Source organism: Mesoplodon mirus (genome assembly GCF_964341445.2).
Source record: "Mesoplodon mirus genome assembly, chromosome: 8".
Classification (NCBI taxonomy): Eukaryota; Metazoa; Chordata; class Mammalia; order Artiodactyla; family Ziphiidae; genus Mesoplodon; species Mesoplodon mirus.
This window is the reverse complement of record NC_138984.1, coordinates 31,016,548-31,036,674: the sequence shown is the minus strand read 5'-3', so window position 1 is coordinate 31,036,674 and position 20,127 is coordinate 31,016,548. Positions and strand designations below refer to the sequence as shown.

Here is a 20,127-nt window from a genome sequence, read left to right as displayed (position 1 = left end):
GAGGCATCCGGCCACTCTCCAGGTTGATGGCTTTGCTGCCTTCGGGATTTTTTTTCCCTAGAAAATTCTGTAGACTAGTCTAGATTCTTGCCTTTTCCTTAAATGCTTTTGGCAAATGGAAGGAACTAAGGGAAACAAGGAAAGTTTTTCTTGAGGTGTCTGGGGAAGAGCAGGAGGGGAGGAGGAGGAGGTTGGGATCTATTAAAGGAGGTGGTACGGCCGTTCTTGAAATTAACCAGAGTGTTTATTAGTGGCACCCAGAGGAAAACTGGGCATGCTCGATTCTCTGGCTGGCTGATGCAGGGGACGAAAGAAAGAAGGGATGAGGAAGAAATAATTTAACCAGCAGTGCCTTGAGACAGCTGGTGAAGAAGGCACAGAACCCAGGACAGCTGGGCTGTTGAACAGGTACTCTCAGGGTAGTCAGGAACGGAATAAAGAATTGGTTACTGGATGGCAGGGGGTGATGGGGAGGTGGGTTGTTGGTGTAGGTATGTAAATGTATAAGCTAGTTGCATAAAATATACGTGTTACATAAATGTATGAAAGTGGTTGTTCTTGATTCAGGGGGTATTTATACCAGAAAGAAAATGCACACCATGGATTCTTTTTGTGAAATGAAAGTTAGAGCATTACAAGTGGCTTTGAGCGTTTGTTTAAACAATCCTCAGGCCAATGCCTATGTCATGAGCTTGAAGTCCACTAGGAATGATGAGAGAATCAGAAATGTTCACATTTGAGTTCTGCACTTGGAGGGTGTATCTGAGTTCATGGCAGTGACGACTGAAGGGATTGGGAGATTTTGGAATCCATATACAAAGGAGAAGTAAGTCATCTCCCTTCTCCAAAGCTCTATATGTATATACATGTGTATGTATATATGTATATACACATATATGTGTATATATATATATGTATATGTGTGTGTATGATAGATGTGTACTATTCTGGAATGGCTTGAGAATTAATTTCATGATACTGGTGGTGAGGAGGATGGTGATAGCAACTGATATTCATTGACTACTTATGTGTAGGCACTGTTTGGACTGCTTTACATGTATTAACTCATTTAATTCTCACCACAAATAAGTACCATTATTTCTCCATTTTATTGTTAAACAAAGGTAACTTCTTGAGTTTCTTATCAAATTTTAGTTCAGTGATCCCCAAATGCAAGCAAGATGAATCATACTTTGTTAAAATTATCTTAAAGCCATACTTATCTGGATAAATTGGAACAACCATTTAGATGTATAGCAAAGGATAGTGCAGACCTGCCACAATCTTGGGTCCATTGCCTTTTCCTGTCCTAAGTGCCCTATTTTCACCTCCCTTCCTATTCTAGCTACCCCTCTTCTACTTCTGTCTACACAGCTTGTGCTGTCACTTCCAAGCCTAGTCCCAACGTGTTCCTCGTGAAACACAGAGGGAGGGGCAGATATTCAACGGTTTTCTTTATCTTACTGGCAATTCCTATTATGAAGAGCCATGTTAACCAACGACAAGCTTAAGACACTAAACAGCCTTTTCAGATGTTCTTTCTTTGGAATCTGATTGTGTAAATATTCAGGAAAGTGCCTAAAGGTTAAAATCCCCAAGCATTTAATCACAATTGAAAACAACTCTTTGTAGACCTACACTTTCCAATATGGTAGCCAATACCACATGTGATCATCAAGTACTTAAAATGTGACTAGCCTGAGTTGTGATGTGTTTTAAGTGTAAAACACACACCAAGCTCCAAAAATTTAGTACAACCATCTCCAAAAACTGTAAAATAGCTCATTAATTATTTTTACATTGATTATGTGTTGAAATAATAGTATTTCAGATAATTAGGTTAAATAAAATAAATTATTAAAGTTCATTTTACCTATTCTATTTTACTTCTCAATGTGGCTATTAGGAAATTGTAAATTATATAGGTGGAATGCATTCTTTTCTGTTGGGCAATGCTGCTGTAGGCCCTAAAATGGAGAGTCTCCATAAATACAGAGCTTCTGCTGAACCACCTCCTTAAAGTCTGAAGGGTACGTGTTCAACCTGAGTTTTCTTTTTTTGGAAAACACTTTTTATCCTGCCCTTTAAATTGTGCATAATACCAGGCACACCTGGATTTCTGGATAATTGCACCCACAAGTGGCTACATGCAGACACAATTAGGTGCTTGCAACTTGTTTGAAGGCACAGGTGTCTAATTGAGCCCACAAATGGCCATTTGGCAGGCACCACTCATTGTGCACACAGCTGATTATAGGCAGAAAATGGCAACAACCAAAAAGGAGGCCTGGATAATGGAGGCATGAAAATAGATCCTGCATAACCCCACAGCCTAGGTGTGACCACTCCTTCCTTGTTCAGTCTTTCTGTGGAATGCCCACTTTGGTGTTTATGGCGAGATGCATATTTGGAATGCATAGGCTGGGAAATGAAAATGCATATGCCCCATCTCACAAAGTAAATGCTGTCTTGAGCTTTTAAGTAAATTGGAACTAACAAAACCCATGTTGTCAACCTGAGTAACCTTAAAGAGGATTCCGCCCTGCTGGGCCTGGCTGTTTATAATGGCTAAAAATGATGGAGTGTGTGGGAATCCCCAGGGACCCTTTGGTAAATAGTAGTGTTTAAAGGGTTAATTCAACCTAATGCATCATTTAGTGGGTATGGGAAGGCCGAAGTAGTGGCCTCAGGAAGACTCCGGCAGGCAGGCACTTATTGAAACGCAGGGCAGTTAGAGAAGGGGGAGGCCGGCCTCGAAGCCTGGAGCTGTTGTGCAGGTCAGCATCTCCAGGCAAGGAGTAATTGATATCCCCAGCTCTCGTAGCAGCTGAAACAACAAAGCGAGACATGGAAACACGTTCACTGGCACAGACTTCAGTGTCCACAGGAAATGTGGAGAGACACGAAGGCCCTGCCTCTTCAACTTTTAGGGCAAGTATGGGAATGAGGAATCTGCTGGCTCTCTCCCCTCATCTTTCAGGAGGGCTCTGTACTAGATTGCAGTAGCTTTGTGGTCTCTCGCAGAAAGCAAGCCTAATCAGCACTGTTGATCGTAAGTGTCAACCCTCAGGCCACAGCAGATTCAGTGTTCAAGGAAATCCACACCTTTTCTCCATCAAAGCAGTCTATGTGCACAATAAAATGGAGAGACCAGGCATTGGTTTCTGAGCTCTAGGAAGACCAAGGATTCCTTGGACAGAGTAGGAAATCCAAGTCAGCAGCCTGACTTGGTCTTTCCAGGGCAGAAAAAGACTTTCTGCTAATGAGAGATTGCTTTAGTAGTGTGCATTTATTTGCAATATAAGTTCACGATTTACCCACCTCGACAAATTCTCTCTGTGTCTTGAATCATCACATCCCTTTGTATCTGCTCTTTATTTATGATGATAGCTGCCTATTCTTGAATGGCAATGCTACTGTAATAAATCTCCATAAAAAGCCAATTCTCAGTTCAAGTTACCGCAGGCTGAATATGAAGATGACAGTCTGAAAACAAACACTAATTGTGCTCTTTTAGAAACTCTGACGGGCTCAGCTCAGAACTTCTTTAATTTCGACTGGACTGCGGCTCAACCTAATGTCAACTTAGCATAGTTCTTTTATGTGGAAGGCTATTATTCCATTATGATTTTCTCTCTTGTTGCATAATATCCAAAGAGGGTTGGTGAGAGGTTATTGAAGAATTGTCTTCATCTCAGATAGTTCATCCCATATGATTATTCTTTATTTTAAGGGCACAGTAGAAAATGTTGTTTCCTATCATTAACCTTCCTTATACAGAGCCTTGAGATATACGTGAAATTTTTTAATTTTTCTAGGAGTTTGTTGTAAAGATAAAAATGATTTGGATTTCACAGTTTTATAAATTTTAATTCAAAATTTTTCTCCACTTGACTCATCGCCGCTTATTTGCTGCTCAGTTACTGGACATAATTTAGCACTGGAGGGAGTGAAATACCATGGGGTGATAGTTTTCTGTTGTAAAATGGGATTTGCAAGTTCTCAGTCTGGGCCAAGTGCCCCTGTACTTTCTTATTCTGAAAAAAAAAAGAAGAAAAGAATTTTCACAAGTTGCAAACTTTGCTACCCCAAGTACATGATGGAGATTTCCGGTTTCTGGTTCCAAATGTAAGCAGCTTGGAAGTCACCACATTGTCCTAACAAGTAAAGATCTAAACAGACTGAAAAATCAGTAGCTCTTTTTGGAGCCAAAAGAGAGGTGAGGACACAGGGCAAACTGCTGCCCAAAGATTGGAGAGACAGACAGGCAAATACAGGGAGTATCTGCTTACTAGAGCCGAGTCAGGAGTGGAGCGGCTGCAGGAAGCAGCACTGGGCTAGGAAAACCTGACCTGTAACTGGTGAATTATTGGAGGCTCAGGGGGGACAACTGAGAGTTATAAACCCCAGGGGCACCTTGTCAGAGCAAGCATCAGGACCATGAGGCAGGGATGTTGGAATTATCATACCAGGAACTTAAAATAATGATGATTCAAATGCTAAGGGCTATAATGGATAAAGTAGATGGTACATAAGAACAGATGGGAAATGTAAGCAGAGAGATGGAAATCCTAAGAAAGAACCAAGTATATGGTGGCAGTTGTAAGGCTATGCCCTTTGTCTATTTCAAATTTTTGATAACAACAACCTACATTGTAAATTTCTTGAGCCTTTCTTCTAAGAAGCGAAGAGCAGTGAGCTTCTATGCCAACACATCCACTTTCATTCTTTGGTCTCAAGAAGAAAACCTCCCATTGGTGTGTTTCAGAAGCCACATTCACAACCACAATGGACAGAAGACCTACATTACTCTCAGGTGCCCTGTGGAGTCTAAAATGCTAATATGAAAATCACAGGTCTGAAAGAGCCAGCAGTGGTTTCTGAATGAGCCATTGCATCATGGAAAATCACAGAAGTCACTGGTCAAGAAGTAAATGTCTGTTCTTATGAATTGTTTTCATTTCCTTATAAACCACAGTTGTATCTGTGGTGTAGATTTGGTTTTACTTTTAGTGTTTTCATAAAGAAGCTACTTAATTGAAAAGGATTCACAATCAGCACTGGAATATATCAGATTTAGATTTGGTGGTTGACTATCACGCTATCTATATTTAATAATCCACTGTGCCAATGCTCTGAATAACAATAACATGGCCATCAGAAGCAGTTTATTCTCTTCTCCAAATTTCTGACATGTAAAAAATTCAGTAATTATTGGAAGTTTCTGGTATCTCATTGTTTTGGCATTGACTTTAATTTCTCTCTGTGGCTTTTTCTTTTCCTAATGCAGATAAAGCTGCTGAGGGAGAATTCTGTGTTTTAGGCGAACACACAGGTACTGGGTTATTCTCATTGGGTTTTTTTGCTTTTCATTGATTTGGATTTTTATTATAGAATCTTTTTCTACCATGAACCCCAGTCAGTCATGACAAATGGTGGGAGAATAAGTAGAATTGTTGGTCTTTATCAAATGAAAAATAGTTACTAGGCTACTTTTTTTTTTCCTTTTTCTGCTCCCCTCTCTTTTCCCAGTTTCCCATTTATAGTCATGCTTTGCAAAGAGCAACAGAACCACTAGAAGTGGAATGAGAATGGGAGTGGATTTATGAGATAGAAAGCAAAGTCTATAGATTCCTTAAGGTCAGGGTCTTGCCCATCACCACTGTATCCGCAGCCCTGCATAGTATCTGGCACACAGTAGGCATTCAACTAAGTTTTAAGGCAGGAAAAAAAAAAGGCAAAAACACAGGAAGGAATTTGCAACTGAGGGGAAAAAATTGCAGACATTTCACTGCGAAGGGGTCAGGAAGGACAGTTCTCTATTTTCAATCATTTTTAGTTTAAGCGAAAATTTTATTTGTATTAAGTTTTCTGGGCTTTCTCATTGAGTTCTGAGAATTCTTTCATTGAAAGCAAATTATTTTTTAATAAGTTGTAGTTAATCACTCAAACTTTTCTGCTAACAGAAATGCATAAAGCAAAAGAACCATTGTGATTGATTTGAGAGGACATGGCATGTTTTTTTCCAAGTTTTAATTTTGAATAGTTTGTATATCCATCCCAGAGAATTCTTTTCAAAACTCAAATTTCTCATTTTTGTTATCCATCCAGACCTTGATTTTTTTAATACATTCAGCAATTTTTATAAAACATAAGTGATTGGAGTTTTTCCAGGCAAGTAATGAAATTTTCAAGAGTGGGATTTTCTTTGTGTCTTCTGTGGAGTTGTGGAATGCTCAGTTTAAGAGTTGGTAAGAAAAAGAGGCAGCTGAACGAAGTAAAATAAAGAATCAGCCATACCCTTGATTCTGGTGGTGGTTCAGATGTACACACTTGTAAAACCTCATGGACACATTTCTTGTACGTAAATTAAACCTCAGTAAATTTGAAAAAGGAAGGAAGGAAGGGAAAGGAAAGGAAGGAAAGGAGGAAAAGAGTGGTCCTTTATCTGGACTCCCAGGTCAAGTCATGGGCGCTCAAGCTCTTGAGAAGTCTTCGATTTCTGTGGCCATTGCTGGTCCTTGGCAAACTCCAACTCTCAGAGACCATCCCCTAGGATGCCCTGGCTCATACTTACCACACTTTCAAAAGCACAGGAGAAAGCCCAAGCAAGTCAGGCTGCCTTGTGCTGCTCTTGAGAAACAAGTTTCCATGTTCTTAGGCAGTGGAATCACCTGCTTGCCATTCAAATAAACATCATATAAAATCAGTATTCCCTAAGATTGCAATCTCACGAAAGTCAGGCTCTCCAGACCTCCTTTCCCAAAGCAACTCCAGAGGCAGTCCCATCTCCAGTAGTTTATATGGACAGAGACACAGACAGAGATGAGGAGCTGACAAAGGCTGTCTGTTTCTGTGGCTGGAAGAGGAGGCTGGAAGACATGAGTACCATGGGAAAGTTATTTTGGTATCTTGCTCTTTATTTACACCCTTGGGTCTGAGCAGGCAGGAATTTCCCTGGCATGGTTTACATTTATATAACTAATTGCTAATTATTTACATACTCCCATTGGACAATTGCTAGAGGACTAGAGTTTGGGGTTATTCACTTCCTCAGAGATAAGCTAACATAATTGCATGTGTAGTTATGGAAGTTAGTTATAGGCATAGGCATCTAAGCCTAAAGGAAGTTTGTCAAGGACCAGAAATCCATCAGGCACTCTCCCATACTTCATGCCTCTTCTCTTTCCCCACCCAACATCCTTTTTCATCACAGTTTAATGAGGGAAGTATTCTAGGCCTTTTGCTTTTCACCTTCTCCACTGTGGAGATGCTGGGAATTGTGACAGGCTGAGGCGACATGAGCTACGATGAAGCTTTTCTCTCCCAGGTGAATGGCAATCTGCCCTTTCTAAGCATGTTATCCTGTAGACTTGTGTTCATCCCATTAGGTACCCTCCTCCACACACAAATAATAGGTAAGCATTATTAGTCTCCCTCTGTATTATTCAGATATGTTTCTATATCCAATACAGAAAAAAAATCTCCTGGCAAATATAACTGAAAAGAAGTCCAAAGGTAGACTTATCTTTAGATGGAACGCAGAGAATGCCATCAGGAATTGGCTTCCTTCTCCCCATCTCTTGACTCTGCTTTCTTCTGTGTTGGCTCTGTTCTCAGGCACAGTTTTCCACCCTGGGGTAGAGATGGTTGCCCACATCACCAGGCTTATTTCTTATCATCTGAACCACTCCAGCAAAAGAGGGATTCTCTCATTTCAACATATCCAACAAAAGGCCTAGAATTGTCTCAGGTTGCTGTGATTGAGTTATGTACTTAAACATAGACGATCACCGTGTCCAGGGGGTGGAGTGTTCTGATGGACAGGTCTGGGTCACATGCCGTCTCTGGAGTCCTGGGTAGACTCACTCCACCTGAAGCACGGGGAATGAGAGGGGGCATGGAATGATTCCCAGAAGGACAGAATATTATCACCAGGATAGGATGGGACAGATGCTAGGCAACAAGAACAGCAACCTTCCACTGTTCCAACTCTGATGACAAGGAAGAAGGAAAGATAGAATCGAGCATGAAAGAAAAAAGTAGAAGCTCCTGTCACGCACTTATAAAAGGTAGAATGAATGCTAAACCCCTAAAAACTAATCAGACCAAGCTGTTTTCTACTTCTGGGTCTGACTGTCATCTGACCCACAGGTTTCAAGAATCCTAAGAGACTATTACAAGCAACTCTATGCCAATAAAATGGACAACCTGGAAGAAATGGACAAATTCTTAGAAAGGTATAACCTTCCAAGACTGAACCAGGAAGAAACAGAAAATATGAACAGACCAATCACAAGTAATGAAATTGAAACTGTGATTTAAAATCTTCCAACAAACAAAAGTCCAGGACCAGAGGGCTTCACAGGTGAATTCTATCAAACATTTAGAGAAGAGCTAACACCCATCCTTCTCAAACTCTTCCAAAAAATTGCAGAGGAAAGAACACTCCCAAACTCATTCTATGAAGCCACCATCACCCTGATACCAAAACCAGACAAAGATACTACACAAAAAGAAAGTTACAGACCAATATCACTGATGAATATAGATGTAAAAATCCACAACAAACTACTAGCAAACAGAATCCAACAACACATTAAAAGGATCATACACCATGATCAAGTGGGATTTATCCCAGGGATGCAAGGATTCTTCAATATTCACAAATCAATGTGATACACCATATTAACAAATTGAAGAATAAAAACCATATGATCATCTCAATAGATGCAGAAAAAGGTTTTGACAAAATTCAACACCCATTTATGATAAAAACTCTCCAGAAAGTGGGCATAGAGGGAACCTACCTCAACAGAATAAAGGCCATATATGACAAACCCACAGCAAACATCATTCTCAATGGTGAAAAACTGAAAGCATTTCCTCTAAGATCAGGAACAAGACAAGGATGTCCACTTTCACCACTACTATTCAACATAGTTTTGGAAGTCTTAGCCATGGCCATCAGAGAAGAAAAAGAAATAAAAGGACTCCAAATTGGAAAAGAAGAAGTAAAGCTGTCACTGTTTGCAGATGACATGATACTATACAAAGAGAATCCTAAAGATGCTACCAGAAAACTACTAGAGCTAATCAATGAATTTGGCAAAGTTGCAGGATACAAAATTAATGCCCAGAAATCTCTTGCATTCCTATATACTAATGATGAAAAATCTGAAAGAGAAATTAATTAAGGAAACACTCCCATTTACCATTGCAACAAAAAGAATAAAACACCTAGGAATAAACCTACCTAGGGAGACAAAAGACCTGTATGCAGAAAACTATAAGACACCGATGAAAGAAATTAAAGATGATACCAACAGATGGAGAGATAGACCATGTTCTTGGATTGGAAGAATCAATATTGTGAAAATGACTATACTACCCAAAGCAATCTACAGATTCAATGCAAACCCTATCAAATTAGGAATGGCATTTTTTACAGAACTAGAATAAAAAATCTTAAAATTTGTATGGAGATACAAAGAACCCCGAATAGCCAAAGCAGTCTTCAGGGAAAATAACGGAGCTGGAGGAATCAGACTACCTGACTTCAGATTATACTACAAAACTACAGTAATCAAGATAGTAAGGTACTGGCACAAAAACAGAAATATAGATCAATGGAACAGGATAGAAAGCCCAGAGATAAACCCACGCACATATGGTCAACTCATCTATGTCAAAGGCGGCAAGGATATACAATGGAGAAAAGACAGTCTCTTCAATAAGTGGTGCTGGGAAAACTGGACAGCTACATGTAAAAGAATGAAATTAGAATACTCTCTAACACCATACACAAAAATAAACTCAAAATGGATTAGAGACCTAAATGTAAGACCAGACACTGTAAAACTCTTAGAGGAAAACATAGGAAGAACACTCTTTGACATAAATCACAGCAAGATCTTCTTTGATCCACCTCCTAGAGTAATGGAAATAAAAACAAAAATAAACAAATGGGACCTAATGAAACTTAAAAGCTTTTGCAAAGCAAAGGAAACTACAAACAAGACAAAAAGACAACCCTCAGAATGGGAGGAAATATTTGCAAAGGAATCAACGGACAAAGGATTAATCTCCAAAATATATGAACAGCTCATGCAGCTCAATATTAAAAGAAAAACAAGCAACCCAATCAAAAAATGGGCAGAACACCTAAATAGACATTTCTCCAAAGAAGACATACAGATGGCCAAGAAGCACATGAAAAGCTGCTCAACATCGCTAATTATTAGAGAAATACAAATCAAAACTATAATGAGGTATCACCTCACACCAGATAGAATGGGCATCATCAGAAAATCTAAAAACAACAAATGCTGGAGAGGGTGTGGAGAAAAGGGAACCCTCCTGCACTGCTGGTGGGAATGTAAATTGATACAGCCACTATGGAGAACAGTATGGAGTTTCCTTAAAAAACTAAGAATAGAATTACCATATGACACAGCAATCCCACTACTGGGCATATGTATCCAGAGAAAACCATAATTCAAGAAGACACATGCACCCCAATGTTCATTGCAGCACTGTTTACAATAGCCAGGTCATGGAAGTGTCCATGACCTGGAAGTGTCCAACCTAAGTGTCCATCGACAGATGAGTGGGTAAAGAAGATGTGGTACATATATACAATGGAATATTACTCAGCCATAAAAGGAACGAAATTGGGTCATTTGTAGAGATGTGGATGGACCTAGAGACTGTCATACAGAGTGAAGTAAGTCAGAAAGAGAAAAACAAATATCATATATTAATGCATATATGTGGAACCTAGAAAAATGGTACAGATGAACTGCTCTGCAGGGCAGAAATTCAGACACAGATGTAGAGAACAAATATATGGACACCAAGTGGGGAACATGGCGGGGGGTGGTGGTGGTGGTGTGATGAATTGGGAGATTGGGATTGACATATATACACTAATATGTTTAAAATGGATAACTAATAAGAACCTGCTGTATAAAAAAATAAAATTAAAAAAATTGAAGTCTAGTTGGTCTACAATGTTTCAGGTGTACAGCAAAGTGATTCAAATATATATATATATATATATATACATATATATATATATATATATATATATATATATATATATATAAAAGAATGCTTCCTCAAGTATATAATCCATTATTTCATCCATCCAGATAGTCCAATATAAAAGGAAAGGACAAAGAGATGTGGGATATTATGACTCTTTGATGGTCTTTTGGCTGCTTCCCAAATTCCTCTGAGTTCTATGCATGCATCTGTAACTTACTTTATAGCTGCCCACACAACCGTATTTGTCTCTGAGAACATAAACAATCCCAAATCCAAGTTTTCTAGCAATTCCTCAAGAGGTGGCCTCAGTATGGACACACTAATAAGTGGCAATTAGACATAAAGAATATAACCAGTACTACACAAAAAAAGAACAACTGTTTAGAGAGAGTGTACATCTCAGTGTATTTTGTATAAATTTTTTATTAACATAGTCCATAAATTTTAGGAAAGTGGTGATAACTTACCTCATCTCCCTCTGAAGGAAGAAGATTTTTAGAGAAAAAAAAGGCCTCTGGACATATTTGAATATATGGAAGACTGAGAAAAGCATGTAAGACATTATGGAATCAGGAGTAAACACTAAAAAGTTGGCGCAGGGATAAAAATAATAATTTAAAAAGCCAATCTTTATCACTCACTTACCATGCCCAGGCACTGTGCTAAGTGCTTTACAGCAGGGGTCCCCAACCTGGGAAAGCAGGTCGCACAGCAGGAGGTGAGCAGTGGGCTAGTGAGCGAAGCTTCATCTGTATTTACAGCCGCTCCCCATCACTCACATTACTGCCTGAGCTCCGCCTCCTGTAAGATCAGTGGCGGCATTAGATTCTCACAGGAGTGTGAACCCTACTGTGAACTGCGCATGTGAGGGATCCAGGTTGTGCGCTCCTTATGAGAATCTAATGCCTGATGATCTGAGGCGGAGCTGAGGCTGTGAAGCTAGCGCTGGCGAGTGGCTGCAAATACAGATTATCATTAGCAGAGAGGTTTGACTGCACGGTGACCATAATAAATCAATTGCTTGCAGACTCATATCAAAACCCTATCAGTGAGTGGCAAGTGAAGACAAACTCAGGGCTCCCACTGATTCTGGTGAGTTGTATAATTATTTCATTATATATTACAATGTAATAATAATAATAGAAATAAAGGGCACAATAAATGTAATGCACTTGAATCATCCCCAAACCATCCCCCCATCCCTGGTCCGTGGCAAAATTGTCTTCCATGAAACTGGTCCCTTGTGCCAAAAAGGTTGGGGACTGCTGCTTTACAGGCATTCTAACTTAACACTCCTAGCTACCCAGTTAGGCAGGTAACCATTACTATTGCAATTTTACAGATGAGAAAAATGGAGACAATATATAGAGGATAAGAATGTTCCCAAAGTCACACATCCATTAAGTGGAAACCCAGCACTATTTTTGCTAACTCTTCTGCGATTTCATCCCTTGATGCTCATAGCAGGGTCTGTGTGGATGGTTAGGATGGCTCAGCTTAAAGCTGGCTGAGACCTGAACACAGGCGTCCCTGGAGGTAGAAGAATGGATCAGGAGAGGCCCAGCAGAAGGAGGTAAGAGAGGAGGCCTGGTGATGGAGGCCATCAGAGGCAAGGAAGTCCATCGAGTCTGGACAAAAATCCAAGATCCCAACAGGCAGAGAGGAGCACAGCCTGAGAGGGAACCTTGTAAAAGACCAAAGGCAAAGGTTCTATTAGCATCAGGAAGGTCCAGCAGCAAATGAAGGCACGCAGGCTTGGACATTAAGATTTCAGGGGTAACCTCATTCCTCATAGGATTTTAATGGGTAGGGCAGAACCTCAAGCCTGGACAAAATGGACAGGTAATACTAATACTAATAATATCTTGTAACTGATTAGGGCTTTGTTGGTTACACAGTGCTTTTCCATACGTCTCTAATCTTCTCCCAACAACCCCATGAGCTTGGCATTATAATCCCCACTTTTAAGTGATGAAAATGAACATGGAAATTCCTCACTCAAAGCCAGTGGCAGAGCTGGAACTTGAACCCAGGAGTTTTGACTCCAAGCCCAATATTCTTGTTTACCATAGAGTAGCTGAGCCGACCATCACAACAGAAACTCATTTAGCCAGTGTCTGAGATGGGAGCTTGGTCACTAGGCAACAAGCAGATGCCAGTTGCTGGGGGAGAAAGGTCTGAGGCTGAAACTCAGATGAGCATATTTCTTTTTTCTCAGTCGGCAAGTAAAAGTCCCGCTCCATTTAAAGAGGACCCTTTCTTCCACACAAGGAATCTCAGATAGCATTCATTTAATAAATATTGTATTGAGTGCCTACCATGTACCAGGCCCTGGGAAATCAACAGTGAACTCAGCAATAGTCCTTACTATTAGGAAGTTCATAGTTTATTGGGGACAAATAAGAAAACAGGTAATTAAATATAGTGGTTAGCAATTCCATAGAGCCAGAACTTTTTCCTATGCAAGCATAAAGTCTGCATTATGCTAAAGACTTTCCATGATCTTATATAAATTTAAACCAATCATGACTTAATTTTCTAACATTACTGATATTTCTCAATAAGTTCCTAAGAAGGGCATCTGGTTCAGAAATAGGGGATCAGCAAGAAATGGTATCTGGGACAGGAAGTTTTGACACTTTAAAACAAGAACACTTTCTTGGCCTCTGAACTTTTCTACCCAGTATCCTGCAATTTTTCAACTGCCTCATTTATAGGGTCATCATCTCTCACTGTCCCCTTCTCTTTGCTTGCCCACATCCAACTTTTTCTTCAAGATTCCCTTAATGCACCCCCTCATCAGAACCCTTAGCTATAGCAAGTATCCCATGGCACTTACTCAGCATTGAACATATGTGCCCTAGCTTGTCTTTCACCTCTTTCTTTGTCTCCCCAGATAGGTAGTAAGATCCTCAGGGACAGACTTTGGGGCTCATACCTCTTTGGAAGGGCTTGATATTTAGGGGTTCATTTAGCACTGTCACCAACCAAGGAGTAAGATGGCCCTCTGGGCTAGGTTAACATCCAGTTTTGTCCGTCCAGATTTAGAACTACAGAGGAAAGATAAGAAGATAATTTTTTAAGTAAACACTTGGCTTCTAAAAGCAATTCTGATTGCCTTTCCCTGACAAATGAAACGTTCTCCTGAAGCCATTTCTTTCAACCAGAAACAGCACCCAGAGAAGTAGACTTAAATTTAGTTATTTTTCCCCATCTTGATTTTCCATGTTATTATTTTTTAATGGTGGTGATGAAGGTAATTAGCATTTTAATCCATTTATTGTTGTTGTTGATACTCTTTTTAACCTCAGTTGAGTGTGTTCCACACTTACAAATGCCTGTAAAATTGCCCAAACTCCAATGGGTATTTTTCAGCTTCTGGTTTTACCAAACTGTAGTTCACTAAACCTCACTTAAATTAATCAACTAAGTAGAGAATTCCCCAATGGGATGTTAGGGAAGAATAAGTATGTAGTAAATAAAACAATTAAAGGGCTAGTTCACACCTCATCAAACTGCTTAACTACCTGATAACAGTTAACTACATACATTCCTCATAAAATGCACAGGGCAAGGAGGTAAATCAGAGTGCAGTTTTTCTGAAGTGAGACATACCTACCTTTTAACTGAGGTTTGGTATTACTCTGACGAGGGCTGGAATAAAACTTGCACAGTATCACCTTATTGGCCAGAAAAATTTCTGCATCATGCCTCTCAATGGGGAGTGCAAATTCTGATCCAGAAATCCCATTAGGCAAGTTTCCCTTCATAATTGCAACCACTGAGATACAAGAGTAATATCAGATCTTGGATTCCTTTTACCCCAACTTTCCTCCAATAATGCTTTCACCCATATCATTGCATTCTCTCTTGTGAGAAGAAAAGCACATATTACTTTACAGATGGAGAAACCAAGGCAGAGATAAGCGGAGAAGTCCAGCCAGGGTCAATGTTGCAGAGGCCAAGCTGAAATGCAGCAATGTGACTTGAGGTCAATTTTGACTGGAGCCCATGTGGTTTCCTGGAAGGGTCATGTAACTGTAACCCCCGATGACTCACTGGGGGCCACCTATTCATTTTACAGAGTTGAAGATAAGGCCTGAGAAAGTGACACGACTTGTCTGAACCCCCCGGGATATGACCCAGTCTTTGCAGTCCCTATCCAGGTCCCTTCTCCATACCGCAGCTCTCTCTAGCACAGAGGTATTGATGGAGAATTTATTTTTAAAGATTGAAGGGTGGACCAGGCATAGTGATAGAAATTTTAGTCAACCTCCCAGAGCACTTTCACTCTTTAAAGTGGGGAATTTGGATAACATACAAATGCAAACTGGATGCGATGATGCAGAAATCTAGATGGTGAGACTTATTCCCATGGGGCAGGGGCTGAAAACCCAGATAACTATGGGGGCAGGTGGGAACTGTCAAGGAGAGAAGCAGAAAGAGTAGAGCCTAAGGAGGGCTTCTCCCTGCCTCCAGGGGCAGCTCCAGATGATTGCGGTTTTAAATGAAGCCAAGACCCCAGTTTAAAGAAAAACAGGAAAGCTGACTTTTTATGTGAAAGCCCTCAATGTTCAAATGTCAGCAACTAGTTGAAATTTTTTTAAATACCAGGTGAGCCTATATATATACATAATATATATATATATTATATATATATATGAAGATATATATTCATCCATTCATTCATTCATTCATTCATTGGGCCTACAAGTTGCAACCTCTGTTGGAGGATTTCCCACACTGACACATACTAATGTGGAATGGTATGCATACGGCCTGCAGTATGCACTCATAAAGTTTCCATTTGTTTACGAATTTGTTTACTTGCTCCTTAGAGGTCTTTGGACGATCACCTTAAACTCCATGGAAGATCCAGCTTTTTTTTTTTAATTAATTTTTTTACAGCAGGTTCTTGTCAGTCATCAGTTTTATACACATCAGTGTATACATGTCAACCCCAATCTCCCAATTCATCACACCCCCACCCCCCCCTGCTTTCCCCCCTTGGTGTCCATACGTTTGTTTCTCTACATCTGTGTCTTAATTTCTGCCCTGCAAACCGGTCATCCGTACCATTTTTCTAGGTTCCAGGTTAATATATGATATTTTTCTCTTTCTTACTTCATTCTGTACCATTTTTCTAGGTTCCACGTATATGCGTTAATATATGATATTTGTTTTTCTCTGACATACTTCACTCTGTATGACAGTCTCTAGATCCATCCACGTCTCTACAAATGACCCAGTTTCGTTCCTTTTTATGGCTGAGTAATACTCCACTGTATATATGTACCACATCTTCTTTATCCATTCATCTGTTGATGGGCATTTAGGTTGCTTCCATGTCCTGGATATTGTACATAGAGCTGCAATGAACATTGGGGTGCCTGTGTCTTTTTGAATTATGGCTTTATCTGGGTATACGCCCAGAAGTGGGATTCCTGGGTCATATGGTAATTCTATTTTTAGTTTTTTAAGGAACCTCCATACTGTTCTCCATAGTGGCTGTATCAATTTATATTCCCACCAACAGTGCAAGAGGGTTCCCTTTTCTCCACACCCTCTCCAGCATTTGTTCTTTGTAGATTTTCTGATGATGCCCATTCTAACTGGTGTGAGGTGATACCTCACAGTAGATTTGATTTGAATTTCTCTAATTATCAGTGATGTTGAGCAGCTTTTCATGTGCTTCTTGGCCATCGGTATGTCTTCTTTGGAGAAATGTCTATTTAGGTCTTCTGCCCATTTTTTTGATTGGGTTGTTTTTTTAATATTGAGCTGCATGAGCTGTTCATATATTTTGGAGATTAATCCTTTGTCCATTGATTCGTTTGCAAATATCTTCTCCCATTCTGAGGGTTGTCTTTTTGTCTTGTTTATGGTTTCCTTTGCTGTGCAAAAGCTTTTAAGTTTCATTAGGTCCCATTTGTTTCTTTTTGTTTTTATTTCCATTACTCTAGGAGGTGGATCAAAGAAGATCTTGCTGTGGTTTATGTCAAAGAGTGTTCTTCCTATGTTTTCCTCTAAGAGTTTTACAGTGTCCAGTCTTACATTTAGGTCTCTAATCCATTTTGAGTTTATTTTTGTGTATGGTGTTAAGGAGTGTTCTAATTTCATTCTTTTACATGTAGCTGTCCAGTTTTCCTAGTGCCACTTATTGAAGAGACTGTCTTTTCTCCATTGTATATCCTTGCCTCCTTTGTCATAGATTAGTTGACCATAGGTGCGTGGGTTTATCTCTGGGCTTTCTATCCTGTTCCATTGATCTATATTTCTGTTTTTGTGCCAGTACCTTACTATCTTGATTACTGTAGCTTTGTAGTATAATCTGAAGTCAGGTAGTCTGATTCCTCCAGCTCCGTTTTTTTCCCTGAAGACTGTTTTGGCTATTTGGGGTCTTTTGTGTCTCCATACAAATTTTAAGATTTTTTGTTCTAGTTCTGTAAAAAATGCCATTCGTAATTTGATAGGATTGCATTGAATCCGTAGATTGCTTTGGGTAGTAGAGTCATTTTCACAATATTGATTCTTCCAATCCAAGAACATGGTCTATCTCTCCATCTGTTGGTATCATCTTTAATTTCTTTCATCAGTGTCGTATAGCTTTCTGCATACAGGTCTTTTGTCTCCCTAGGTAGGTTTATTCCTAGGTATTTTATTCTTTTTGTTGCAATGGTAAATGCGAGTGTTTCCTTAATTTCTCTTTCAGATTTTTCATCATTAGTGTATAGGAATGCAAGAGATTTCTGTGCATTAATTTTATATCCTGCAACTTTACCAAATTCATTGATTAGCTCTAGTAGTTTTCTGGTAGCATCTTTAGGATTCTCTATGTATAGTATCATGTCATCTGCAAACAGTGACAGTTATACTTCTTCTTTTCCAATTTGGATACCTTTTATTTCTTTTTCTTCTCTGACTGCTGTGGCTAGGACTTCCAAAACTATGTTGAATAATAGTGGCGAGAGTGGACATCCTTGTCTGTTCCTGATCTTAGAGGAAATGCTTTCAGTTTTTCACCATTGAGAATGATGTTTGCTGTGGGCCTGTCGTATATGGCCTTGATTTTGTTGAGGTAGGTTCCCTCTATGCCCACTTTCTAGAGAGTTTTTATCATAAATTGGTGTTGAATTTTGTCAAAAGCTTTTTCTGCATCTATTGAGATGATCATATGGTTTTTCAGCTTTATTTCTTTTAAAAATTATTGTGACTTCAAGTTCAACAAGTACTGAGGACCACAGTATGATTGGTTTTTTTGTTTGTTTCTTCTTTCTTATTTCATTTCCATCACAACCCTGCACTGGGAGGAAAGGCAGTCATAATATCCCCATTTTCATATGAGGTCACTGAGGCTCAAAGAAAGTTGTCATCTGGATCATATTTCCACGAGGTATCAATACTTTGCTCCCTTCAAGCCCAATCTTCTGCCTCTGAGTCCCATGCTCTCCCCACTACACTGAGGTGCACACTGAGATCCCTCAACACCTAAAACCCTGAGAGCACCTCCCACTCTCATGGGCAAATGAGATCTAGTTCCGGAACAGGTTGGCAGGACTGGAAGCTCGAAGCCCACAAAAGCAATGGGAGGGCCTAACATCCCATCTCTCCTGACGTTTAGGAACGAGCTGGCATGGGGCAAATGGTAAATAACGTTTTATTTGGTAATGGCTCTTTAGTTTTAAATCACTTCAGCATTTACTTTTAATTAATTTATTTAACTTAGATGACTCATACTTGTAAATATTTGCTTTTCTACGATAAGCTTTTATTTAAATTATTAAAGCTTCAGCTTCATGACTGATTTTAAGAATAAGGTTGCCACCGTGCTGATAACAGAATGCATGTGATAAAACAGGGGGACATCGTTTCATACTGGCACATATGCCAGCACCAAATATGGCTGAGAGCAAGGCAGCACGCAAAGAAATAGAAGGCAAATTTACAGTTTTCTTTGAATTGTTCAAGGAATAAATCAATAAATAAGGGAGTTAGAGAACAAATGTAGGAGTAACATCTGAAGGAGCTAACTCACAATAAAAGCTTGTCCTCCTGTCTTTTTTAAAAGCATTCATCAGTGGCTCTGGATCCACATATTAGTTCACTAAAGGGAGTGGAGGCGGGGGCATGAGAGGGGAGCTGTGGAAAAGCTCAGGACAGTAACTGTACAAAAACATTGGAGACAAAAAAAGTAATGATGAGAGCAGAAGAATTTCATAGCTCCAGTCGGTATGGGCTATTATAAGCCTTGATTTGCTAGCTGCTCCATTTTACCAGCATCAAAGGCAAGGATGGAACCCAAAGAAACAGGGCTGACAGTCAGGCTGTATTACAGCAGAAAGAGAAATGACAAAGAATGCTCTAATTTCAATAAATGGGGATTTGAAAGTAAAAGGTTCATAATGACATTAATCACCAGTCTTTACCAGCCATGTAATGATCAGCCAGAGGATGAAGGGACCAAGGCAGGATGGGGGAGCTCAGAGCTAGTCATCAGCACCTGAGACTCTCTTAATAACTTTTATTATTTCTCAAAAATCATTTCGACAATACAGTTCAGTAACCTTTGTGCTGTAAATCCATTTCATCTGCAAAAATGAAAGCTGAGTAGAATGTGATATTATGTAGAATCTGTCATGCTGATGCTATCTCCAAAGCACTCTGCCTAATAATGAGCTGGATTCCAGACAGGAGGGCTGAGTGGGACCGACAGCTGAGCCTCGTGTGTACCCACCAGGCCCAGCCTAGGCTTTGGAACCTGCTGAGTGCAGACAGGAGGTGAAGGCCCAGAATTACCCTCCACACTTTGGTGAAAAGTATCATGAGGTGCCTCAATTCCACATCAGAATTTATACAGAGAGGCCAAAAGTGCTTCTATCTATTATCTGGTGGAAATTAGAGAGGGGGCTGGGAGATTGTTAGAATATAAATCTCCAAAATACACCCGACAGATTTCCCTGGCGGTCCAGTGGTTAAGACCGCGCTTCCACTGCAGGGGATGCGGGTTTGATCCTTGGTCGCGGAACTAAGATCTCACATGCCGCATGCTGAACGCCCCCCCCCCAAAAAAGCCACCCG

The 20,127-nt window shown here is 39.9% G+C and overlaps 1 protein-coding gene across 2 annotated transcripts in view; it reads left to right on the top strand.

Moving 5' to 3' along the window:
- The window catches only part of PARD3B (par-3 family cell polarity regulator beta), a 1,069,130-nt gene that overhangs the window by 1,024,653 nt on the left and 24,350 nt on the right, over positions 1-20,127 (top strand). The window contains exon 23 of one of the 2 annotated variants that reach the window (XM_082629937.1): positions 5,291-5,328. The exons of the other annotated variant lie outside the window; for it this stretch is intronic. Within the exon in view, the coding sequence (XP_082486063.1) occupies positions 5,291-5,294 (4 nt within the window). The 3' untranslated portion in view covers positions 5,295-5,328. Of the gene's footprint in view, positions 1-5,290; positions 5,329-20,127 lie in introns of those variants that run through there. 2 annotated transcript variants of the gene reach the window in all.